The following is a 12,064-nucleotide window of genomic DNA, read 5'->3' on the forward strand; positions in this document are numbered from 1 at the left end:
TTGGACACAAAAAACTGCAGAGCTGCTATTCCAGAGCACAGAATTCTAAGGATAAAGCAACAACTAATTCCAATCCTTCCAAAGGAAAAATCCACGGCTCACTGGGTTCTACAGCTGTTGAGTTCTATGGCAGCCTCCATCACCATTGTTCCCCTTGCCAGGTTTCACATGAGGCTTCTGCATGGCTACTGCTCACCCAATGGTATTTTTTCAGCATCCTCTTTCAGCCATGATGCGAGTAACCCACAGGTGCAAACAGGATTTAAATTGGTGGATAACACACAATCTCTCACAATGGTCTTGCCCCTTCTCCCCCCAGCAGCCCAAGGCCACAGTGACCGTGGACGCCTCCCTGATGGGTTGGGAGGGGGGCTGTGTCAGGGACAGACAGTCCAAGGCACTTGGTCCGAACTGGAGGCCCATCTGCATATAAATGTTCTAGAGCTGAGGGCGGTGCTTCTGGCGTTGCGAGCATTCTATCCCCTGCTGCCGTCTGGGACAATTGCGATTCAGTCAGACAACATGGCGGTGGCCTGGTACATCAACAAGCAAGGTGGAACCAAATCTTACCCCCTTTGTCGAGAGGCCACGAGGATATGGCAATGGGCAAAGGCTACCAACCGTTTTCTTCTAGCAACGCACATTCCCGGGAGTTCCAACGTGATAGCAGACAGACTCAGCAGGTGCATTCTTCAACCTCACTAGTGGTCCCTGAATCCCTTGATAGCAGCAGAGATCTTCCACCCCTGGGGCCGGCTTAGCTGCGATCTCTTTGCATCCCCGACCAACTACAAATGCAGCAACTACTTCACCCTGATTCCCCCTCTGGGATAGTCATCCATGGACGCTCTAGTCCACGATTGGCCCTCGGTTCTTCTTTATGCATTTCCACCCTTTCCCCTCATTCCCCAGTTTCTGAAGAAAGCTCGTCTGTTGAAGAGCAAGGTGGTCCTCATAGCACCATATTGGCCTCGACAGATTTGGTTCCCCTTCCTTTGGCCTCCCTACTAGATCCACCATGGATTCTCCACCAGCCCCGGAGTTGATCTCACATCCACAGAACCTGATTCATCCCAACTTGAACAGCCTGAAGCTCACGGCTTGGCTACTCCATTTCCCTTGATTGCCAGGCAGAATGATACTTCTTTACCAGTACGTGATATTCCCATTGCTTCTCATAAGTCTTCCACTAGAATTACTTACCTGAGCAAGTGGAAAAGATTTACCTGTTGGCTGAAAGATAAACAAGTAGACCCCTTTTCAGCACCAGTGTCGATAATACTAGACTATCTGGCCAATTTGTTTTAATCGGGTGTATTGGCCTCCACCATTAGAGTTCATTTGGCTGCAATTTCTAATTTTCATGAGGGTGTCCAAGATTCCTCTCTTATGTCCCATAAATTGCGCAAGACCTTCATAAAAGGTATGAATCATCTGAAGCCAACTTTTAGAGAACCTATTCAACCATGGGATTTATCATTAGTTCTACAAGCTCTGACAATGTCACCTTTCAAACCAGCCTCTTCTTGAGACCTCAAGTATTTGTCACGGAAAACCTTGTTTTTGGTCGTCTTTATTGTGCCAGACGTATTTCTGAGCTTCAAGCTTTATGTATCAAAAGTCCATACTTGATTTTTCATAGAGATAGTGTCTCTAAGAAGTAATCTGTCATTTCTGCCTAAAGTGATCTCTGAAATGTCCATTAATCAAGCCATTGAATTGCCAGTTTTCTTTCCCAGTCATTCAAACAGAGGAGAGTATTGCCTACATACCCTAGATATACACAGGCTAATCCATTTTTACTTAAACAGGACTAAACCTTTCTGTAAATCTGACCAGTAATTTTTGGCCTTTTCTGGACCTAGATTAGGATCTGCTGTTGCCAAGGTCACATTAGCTAGATGGTTGATGAACTGTGTGACCTTTATACAAAACGTAATGTCTCGTTGCCTACTACCATGAAAGCTCATTCAACAAGGTTGGTGGCAACTTCTGCTGCCTTCCATGCCAGAGTTTCTTTACATGACATCTGTGCAGCTGCAACTTGGGCTATGCCTCATACCTTCATCAATCATTACAAATTGGATTTGGCCTCCAGGGGAAGAGCATCTTTCGGTTCTATGGTGCTCAGGAATGTCCTTCCATGAGAGCCTCCCAGGAATAGAGGTAGCTTAGGACTCTGTCCCATGCGTAAGGAATGAACGAGGATTAACAATATCAGATAAAGAAGTTATGTCTTATCATAATGTTTCATCTGTATTGTTGATCCTCGTTCAGTCATTTCGACCCTCCCTCCTTCCCCCTCCTGTGGTTTCTAGTGGATCTCACCATCCAGTTCTCTTAGGTTATTTGACCAGAGGTGGCTTCTACCTTCTTTGACTTGCAAACTCAATCTGAGGTAACAGGGAGAGGGGGATTGTGGGTAAGAGTTTAGCTTGAGTGTTTGATGCTGACGCGAGCTTGGAAAATGGCCAGCTCTGTTCCGAGCTCGGAACCGATACCCATGTGTAATGACTGAACGAGGATCAACAATACAGATGGAATGTTATGGTAAGACATAACTTCTTTTTTCTTTGGTGGACAGAGACATGTCACCTAAACAAGGGACTGTCATTCACTCTACCCCCTGCCACCCAAACCCTAACTACAGACGCATCAGACTATGCTTGGGGGGGCCCACCTGGCAGGGAGATGCATTTAGGGCAAATGGAGCCCAAACCAACTGCATCTGCATATCAGTCAGAAAGAAATGCTACCTGTTCAGAATGCTCTGACAGCCTTCAAGGACTTACCTCATCCAGGACAATTACTGATAAAGATGGACAACACCACAGTTATGTGGTACATAAACAAGCAGGGGGGACACATTACTACCCCCTTTGCAGACTAGCCATGGCCTTGTGGAACACAGCCTTGACTTACCAAATACATCTTCAAGCTCAATTTTTTTGCCAGGAAAGCAAAATACTCTGGCAGATGACCTAAGCAGAAATCTTATGGACCCGCACGAATGGAAACTGAATTCACAAATCTTCAGCATATTAACATAGAAGTGGGGGAGCCCGGACATAGATCTATTTGCCTCTCCCCAAAACTATCAGTTGGACAAATTCTGCACAAGAACATATCACAAAAAAGCATGGAAAGTGGGTGCTCTATCCTTCAGCTGGAAATAACTATCAGTCTATGCCTCCCCCCCCCCCCCCCTCTGCCTCTACTCTCCAAGGTCTTACTAAAAGTCAGACAGGAAAAAACAAAAATGATCCTAATTGCTCCGGACTGACCTCGCCAGCACTGGTACCCACTTCTAAGGAATGTCACACCTTCCTCCATGGTACTTGCCTCAAACACCTCATCTACTGTCTCAGCAGAACTATCAAATTCTGCTCACTCCGCTCCAATCTCTGAATCTTGCAGCATGGCTAATCAACTAATTATTCAAACCGCATCTCTCAGTAAATCTGTGATGGATGTCATTTTGGAAGCCAGAAGGCCTAGTACTAGAAAATCTTATGCTGATAAATGGAAGAGATTCTGTGCTTGGAACCAAGCACAAGGAATAGACACAGCAAAGCCCAATATTCCTCAGATTTTACAATACTTAACTGAGATGCTTGACAAGGGCCTATCTTTTTCTTCAATAAAAATCCATGCCTCTGCCATCTCGGCTCATTACAACACAGAGCCTCCCCTCTTTTCTCATCCACTGCTTAAACAGTATCTCAGAGGGGCCAAAAACTTAAGGCCTCCCAGGAGAGCACCAACTCCTGCATGGGACCTCAATTTCGTGCTGGAAAAACTCACCCTGCCTCCTTTTGAACCAGCAGCTACTGCGTATATAAAATTTCTGTTTTGGAAGGCAGCTTTTCTTTTGGCAGTCACTTCAGCAACAAGGGTTTCAGAACTACAGGCTCTCATGGCAGTGGAGCCTTTCATTATATTTTACCCAGACAGGGTGGCCCTCCGGACCAATACTTCTTTTATGCCTAAGGTGGTATCCAGTGTGGCTCTTAACCAGACCATTCACCTGCCAACATTTTATCCAAATCCGCAGAACAAGGGGGAGCGGATTCTGCATTCATTGGATGTACACAGACAACTAAGAGTCTACAAAGTCTCTAAGAAAGTCTGAGCAACTACTGGTAGCATTTGCTGCAGGATCAGAGGGGAAGGCTATATTGAAGCAGAGACTCTTTCGAAATGGATAAGCCACTGCATTCGTTTCTGCTATTTGCACCATGGTAAACCTGTGCCCAAGGGAATTCGATCCCATTCCACCAGGGCTGCCAACCAAAGACCTTCTAGAAGCTGCTACTTGGAGCTCTGCACATACGTTCACAAAGCATTATCATTTACCTCTCCTCTAAATCCATGGCAGGCTTTGCCACTGCAGTCTTGCAGGGCCTTATAGCTGCTCCTAATGCTGTTTATATACAGATATATATATATATATATATATATATATATATATATATATATATATATATATATATATATATATGACATCTGGGACAAGAAAAACTGATTAAAATGGCGTCTGCTGCATGACTGAGGGCAACCTGCCAGCAGATTACTCAAATGTAATGACTGCAACAGTGAATACACTCGAACATCTACATTTATGGTAAGTGTACACAACTGTACTTTACCTGCAGAGCTGATTTATATATCTTAATGGTGTTGGTTATGTTTATACTTTACATGCCATTTCATTTTTAAAATATGAATGTATTCTGTTATTTTTTCAGAATGAAAAGTCTTTGGGCCATTCTGCAAGCCGTTCTAGTAATATATCCAAGGTAAGGCATTTGGATAGACTCTCTGAAGGCAGAGATGTATTTAGTTTACTTATGTAACCAAGGAAAGCTTTCCGTCTAAATAAACTAGTAAAACCATGCCATGTGCATTAAATCAAAATTAATTTTTGAGGCTGGGGAAAGTGAGTACTTTTTACTGTGCTTTTTTTTTTGGTGGGGAAATGTGACCTTTTTTGCTACTTTTACTGTTTTGCTGATTATTATTGCTAAGCTTACGTGGGAAACCAATATCTTTTTTGGCTTTAGCAATGAACAGTCTTACCTGTCCCTCTGTCAAATCTCCTTCTAGCCACAAAAAGGAAGTTAACTAAGCAGCCTTTGCAGTCACAGTGGACTTGTAATATGCCACAGCTGTAGGTGGTGACTGCTGTGGCCAAACCTGATTTCTCAGACCACTCATCTTTTTCCCTCTGATGTTCATACAGCCCCTACTGACCAAAGGTTTGCCATGTCTACTGCAGCTGTAGAGGTTCCCTCAGTGAGCACCATAGAGACTTTAGTCATTGAGCGAAAGGCAGGGAATGTGCCCTTTCCATATCCATAATGTTGTGCCCATCACTTTTTCTGGCAATAGTAAGTATGTTTGCCTCAGCATTCTTATTAATAGACACAGAAAGCTAAACAGTTAACTTCTGTGTAAGTTTCTGTGGACAGGAATAATTTGTTGGACTTGGCTCAGGTGTGTTGTGCAGCCTATTGACCCTTCTTGTAAGGTGATTTCTGACCAAAGGAAAATGGATTCCTCTTTTCCTTTGAGGTTCAAGCTATAGAATAATGTAGTAGCACATGAAAGGACACTTGCAGTTTTTTCGTGTCAGATCTCTAATTCAGACTCTGAGGAGAGTAAATCTCCCTGTTAGATATTCATTTTCTCTGAGATTATTTTTAAAATTTGCCAGTGTTTTCAGTGGAAGAACACTAAGGGCTTCTCAGTTCCTTATAAAATGTTATGAAGTGCTACAACTATAATTCCCAGAATTTTCACCCATCCCTCGGTGCTGCCAGCATTGGAAGATGCACTTCTCACAACCTGTGTTTTCCCTGACAGCCAACTTGCTGACCCTACGAAAGCAGGTAGAATGTATCAAATTAAGTATTTAAAGTTTTTATACTCTGATCCCAGACCCGACACAGCAGCTATAGCATTGGTCAATCCAGCTGCTGCTAAGCATTTTGGTAATTTGAATCCGTCATACAAGGAGGGTAACGCTATTGATGAGTTTGGGGAAAAAGTGTATGTTCGTGTTTCACTGTTGCAGTCATTACACTTGGGTTATCCTGCTGGCAGGCTACCCTCAGTCGGCCTGAATTCCAAAGTCTAGGTCCAGCGTCGGTTGCTGTCGCCTCTTCCCTGACGTCAATGCAGTAGGGGTATAAAAGATTCAGCCGACGCCATTTTCTTCAGTCTTTCTTGCCATGCGGTGCCCGAAGCATAAGCAGTTCGCAAGTGCCGATAGGCCGACTCCTGAGATTTTCATGTTCGAATTTCCGATCCGAAGTCTTCATTAAAAGCTAAGTACCCCGTTGGGGAAACTTTTTTCCTTGTTCCAGACGTCAGAAAAAGTTAATTGTATTTCTTGTGGGAAGCAAATACCTGATAAGGACTTTCATTCTTACTGTATTCCTTGCCTAGGCCCTGACCGTAACATTGCTAGTTGTCGGTTTTGTGCTAGATTTAACCAACGCACTATTAAGCGTCAGTATGATTTTGCATTGCACTATTTTGGCAGAAGATTTAATTATACCATGTCGTCAGATAGCCATCCGGCTACCGGAATTCACAAGAAACGCAAAGAAAAAGAACAGGCATCTGAGGTCCAAAACCGACTAGGCTTCTTCTAAGCCAGTCGCCGGTTTGCCGGTTCTCAGTGAGACTCCTTCGCAGCCCCTGACGCCCGCTACTTTAGACCCACAAGCCTCTGCTGACTCCCACATGGAGTCGGCTAGGCCGCTGGAAGGTCAAGGTATTGGACCTTCGGAGACTATTCTCTCAGATAGGTCCGGAGCTGCTGAGCAGGCATTGGCTTCTGAGGGTGTTTTCAGACCAACTCAAGTTATACATTAAAACGACTTCAGCTTCAAAGGCAAAGACTAAAGCACCCTTAAAGACAAAGAAACAAGTACAACAGCCTCATGGACAGGCCTCCATGCCCAAAAAACAGATGCTCAAAATGGCCGAAGACTTAATTACTTTGATCAGGGGTTCCCATCCCCCACCGGATAAAAGGCCTAGGCAAGAGACAGAATATGAATCTTCAGATCAGGTTTCCATTTCATCTGATTCCTCTTCTGATCAGGAATACTCTCTTCCTCCCTATGAGGATTCTGATGCTGAAGAATCTATCCCTTCAGCCTCTCCTCCTCAGGATTACTCTTTTGGGGAAACCTTGCATACCATGAGGGAGCATTTCCACTGGGAGAGAAGATTTTTCAGAATCTAAGAAAAGGCTCAGAGACTTCCTTTTACTACCACAACACAGGCCCCTAGCTATTTCACCTGTGTTAGACATTGTTAATGTAATTTCAGAGTCCAGTCTGACCCCTGACTCCTTACCTCCAGCTCCTGTTAAGCCAGACTGGTATTGCAGGGTCCCTGACTCTCATAAATTCCTTTTCAAAAAGCATGCTGCTGACCCAGAAACCATCTCTCAGGGTCCCAAAGGGGTCAAGGCTTCCACTGCAAAAAACCCTACCCCCTTTGACAGGGATTCTAGGGCATTGGACAGATGGGGAAAAAAGATTTACACTTCCACTACCTTGGCTATAAGGTCTTTCAATTTCATATGCTCAAATATCAGCAATGTGTCACTGCTTAAACAGAAAATGTTGACAAATTCTGAATGTGCAGAAAACAAAGAAATGCAGGCTTTATTGCATTCAGCGAATAAGTTGGAAAGCATACTTTGCAAGTGGGTTTTGATTCTTTGGAGACCTCCTGCAGAGCCGCTGTTACGGGTTCCGTCATCAGGAGGCATGCTTGGTTAAAGGAACAAAGTCTGCCTGATCATGTCGAAGCAAAATTATTAAATGCCCCATTACAGCATGATACTTTGTTTGGTGTTAAAGCAGAAGAGGTGTTAAAGAAAATGGAGGGAAAAGCTAAATCTATGCAAACGGTTAAGGATTTCTTACAGGTTCAGCCTCCAAGATTTAGCAGACACTGGCCTACAAAGAATTGGTCCTTTCCAGTGTCAGACAGACCACAAAGGGGCAGATACAGACGCCCAAGAGGCAAATCCCAGCCCCAAGGTTCGTACCGGTCTAAACAATGGGGTGCTTCTACTTCCAAATCATACCTGTGATGTAAATAAAACTTGCTGGAGAGTCAGGTTTGTAACCCAGAGACCACCCCTTCTCTGGAACAGGCTCCCTATTCATGTTAAGCAGATTTTCTACCTAACCAAGTTCAATTGCAAGTTGGATGGGGAACTGGAAATTCACCCCTGGTTTGTAACTTTTCTCCCTAATGGACACAGGCAGCTTGAAATGGTTTATCTCACAGGCCCCTGCTTTCTACTACCATTGGTACCTCAATTTGTCAGATCTGGGATACATGGCTAGGTGTGTGTTTTATACTAGGGTGTGGATATGTATTTTCCTGTCCTAGCAATGCCATGTTTTTAGTCAGCTCAGCTCAAACTGTGTAATGTTTTTGGCATGTGGAATGTGCCTTGAAACTTTGGAAGCTGTCTGTCCGACTTGATGTATCTTGTGTAGGATATAATCCATACAGCTAAGGCTAATGCAGCACTGATCACTTTTGCAAGTACTCTTTAAGTTTACTTAGACAACTGTACTCTACTACTAGCTAAGCATAGAGCAACCTTCTGGTCTGTGTTAAAAGCATCATTGCAGTGGAAGAGAAATCTTCAGTGCTAGTTAAGTGATGCTATTTGGCACGTTATTTAAGTTGGCTACATCATGGGGGTCTGGATTGGTTTGATGTGAACATGTTACACTTGCTATTACTGTGAATTCAGAGACTTGATCTGTTCTTTCAAACGTATTGGTCTTTTTAAAAGCTACTTAGAAGAGAAATAATGTAGTTATGGTTGTGTACTATTTTTAGCGTCATCCAAGATATTTTTACAGATTTCAGTAGTGTGCTGTTAAAAAAAATGTCTTTAAAGTAGCTTTTTGTGTGTTTAAGGTCAGGCTGTGTAACTGTCTTTATATGAGCATTAGGAGCACATCTCAAGCTTTTGACGTCTTGAGTGTTGTCATGTAGCCATTGTTTGTATTGCATTCTGACATCTTTTAATGAGGGAGAAATACTTGTGTATGATTACTTATTGTATCAAATCATCATTTGTGGTTTCAGTCTGTTTTTGCTGTAGAATAAACTGTAGTTTGTATGCACTTTATTTGTAAATCTAGTGAGTGAACAATGTGTAATTTTCTGTTTAATGTATTATTAAACCTGTTCTTCAGCACTGCTGAAAAATGTAGTCATGGTTTATGTAAAACATACCATGATGTCTTGGCATTTTGTTCTGAAGGTGCCTCATTTTGTAAACCCTGAAAAAGGTAATTCACAATTTTCTTAATTGCACCAGTATATTGATGCAGAAATGGAAACAAGTGTTAAATATCCACAGCTTTGACTGTAAATGGGTGTTTAGGAACAATGTGGATTTGTCTCTTTGTTTAGTCATATGGACAGTACTTAATATTTTCCAAAACTGTGTGTGTGGTATGCTAGCTGTTCAAAATGCCCTGACAGCCTTCAAGGACCTACTTCATCCGGGACAACTACTGATAAAGACAGATAACATCACAGTCATGTGGTATATAAACAAGCAGGGGGGCACACATTCTTACCCCCATTGCAGACTAGCTATGACTTTGTGGGACACAGCATTGACTTACCAAGTGCATCTGCAGGCACAATTCCTTCCAGGAAGGGAAAATATTCTGGCAGACAAACTAAGCAGAAACCTCATGGATCCCCAAGAGTGGCAGCTGGATCCACAAGTCTTCAGCATGATAACAAGGAAATGGGGATGCCCGGACATAGATCTCTTTGCCTCCCTTCACAACTACCAACTAAAAAGATACTGCACAAGGTCTTGTCACGGACAAGCATGGAAAGTGGACGCCCTATCTTTCAGCTGGAAAAATCTATCACTGTATGCCTTTCCCCCACTGCCTCTCCTCACCAAGGTACTCCTAAAGGTCAGACAGGAGAAGCCAAAGATTATACTGATTGCCCCAGACTGGCCTCGGCAGTACTGGTATCCAATCCTAAGGAACTTGTCTCCGTGCCCAGCTTGGACCTTATCTCAAATACCTCATCCACTGTCCCAGCAAAACAATCAGATCCTGCACAGCCAACTAAGGACTTTAAAACCTGGCAGCATGGCGGATAACGTAGTTATGCAAAACACACCTCTCAGTAAAGCTGTGATGGATGTCATTTTGGAAGCCAGAAGGCCTAGTACTAGAAAATCTTATGCTGGAAAATGGAAGAGATTCTGTGCTTGGAACCAGGCACAAGGAACTGATACTTCTGTGCAAAATATTCCTCAGATTTTGCAATACTTAACTGAGATGCTGGACAAAGGCCTATCTTTTTCATCTATTAAAATTCATGCTTCTGCCATTTCGGCTCATTACAGTACAGAGCCACCAACTGCAGTGGTGGTGCTGCGGTAGCATTTTCGCCTCACAGTAAGACGTTGTCCTGTTCGATTCTCAGCTAGAGCGTCTTCTGTGCGGAGACGTGCATGAATGGGCATACCTTCGTTGAAGACTGTGCGTCAGGGCCGGCAACTCGGCACGTACAAATATACTGCCAGTCATTAGCGGACCGGAGTTCCGCTGTGGCGACCCCTAACCTGGAAAAGCCGAAAGACACAACAACAGTACAGAGCCACCAATCTTTTCTCATCCCTTATTAAAACTACCTCAGAGAAGCCAACAATTTAAGGCCTCCAAGGAGATCACCAGTGCCTGCATGGGACCTCAACTTTGTTTTGGAAAAACTCACCCTGCCTCCATTTGAGCCAGATGCTACAGCTGATATAAAGTTTTTTATCTTGGAAAACAGCTCTGCTCCCAACAATAACTTCTGCAAGATGAGTTTGAGCTACAGGCACTCATGGTTGTGGAACCTTTTATCATTTTTTATCCAGACAGAGTCTCTCTGAGGACAAACCCAACATTTATGCCTGAAGTGGTGTCCAGTGTGGCTCTTAACCAAACTATTTATCTGCCAACTTTTTATCCAAATCCACAGAACAAGGGTGAGATAATTCTGCATTCTTTGGATGTACACAGCTTAGATTCTACATGGACAGAACCAAAATTTTAAGAAAGTCAGAGCAATTACTAGTGACATATGCTGCAGGATCACAAGGAAAGGTTTTTTCAAAGTGGATGGGCCACTGCATTCGTTTCTGCCGTTTACACTATGGCAAGCCAGTGCCTAAGGGCATTGGGCCATATTCAACCAGAGCTGCGGCCACTTCAGCAGCCTTTTTCAGAGGAGTACCAACCAAGGACATTTTAGAGGCTGCTACTTGGAGTTCAGTGCACACCTTTACAAAGCACTATCATCTGCCGCTCGACTCTAAATCCAGGGCAGGCTTTGCCACTGCAGTTCTGCAGGGCCTCATAGCCGCTTCTAATGCTGTTTAGCCCCAGCCTCCCAACCATAGCTTTGGGACTCTACCCAAATGTAATGACTGCAACAATGAAACACGAAGAACATAGTACAGTTGTGTACACTTATCATAAATGTAGATGTTCGAGTGTATTCACTGTTGCAGTCCAGGTTACCCACCTGCCATCCCCCTTTCATCTGATGGAACTTATCAATCCTTCTTTGATTTATACAACCTATGTGGTGTATTTGCTTGTAGATGAAGGTAAAGTTTATATGGGTGCATGTATTTTTATATATATAAATTTTGGCTACCCTTTTAGGGGGCATCTGGGGCAAGAAAAACTAAAGAAAATGGCGTCTGCTGCTGCTTTTATACCCCTGACGACCTGACGTCAGGGAAGGGGCGACAGCAGCCGACGCAGGACCCAGGACTTTGGAATTCAGGCTGACTGAGGGCAACCTGCCAGCAGGATTACCATAATGTAATGACTGCAACAGTGAATACACTCAAACATCTACATTTATGGTAAGTGTGCACAACTGTACTTCTCTAGTAAGTAAAGAGGAGCGTTACTTTTTACTTTTGTGGAAAAGTTGTTTAAAATAAGTACTTTTTCTTTGCTAAAAGTTGTGTATTACT

The 12,064-nt window shown here is 43.5% G+C and overlaps 1 protein-coding gene across 2 annotated transcripts in view; it reads left to right on the plus strand.

Moving 5' to 3' along the window:
* MARCHF8 (membrane associated ring-CH-type finger 8) overlaps positions 1–12,064 on the plus strand; it is a 1,077,645-nt gene that overhangs the window by 289,333 nt on the left and 776,248 nt on the right. The window contains exon 3 of one of the 2 annotated variants that reach the window (XM_044056360.1): positions 4,749–4,799. The exons of the other annotated variant lie outside the window; for it this stretch is intronic. Coding sequence (XP_043912295.1) covers positions 4,749–4,799 — 51 coding nt within the window. The remainder of the gene's footprint in view (positions 1–4,748; positions 4,800–12,064) is intronic. 2 annotated transcript variants of the gene reach the window in all.

Source organism: Protopterus annectens, chromosome 14.part0, assembly GCF_019279795.1.
Source record: "Protopterus annectens isolate FY-2018-M chromosome 14.part0, PAN1.0, whole genome shotgun sequence".
Classification (NCBI taxonomy): Eukaryota; Metazoa; Chordata; order Ceratodontiformes; family Protopteridae; genus Protopterus; species Protopterus annectens.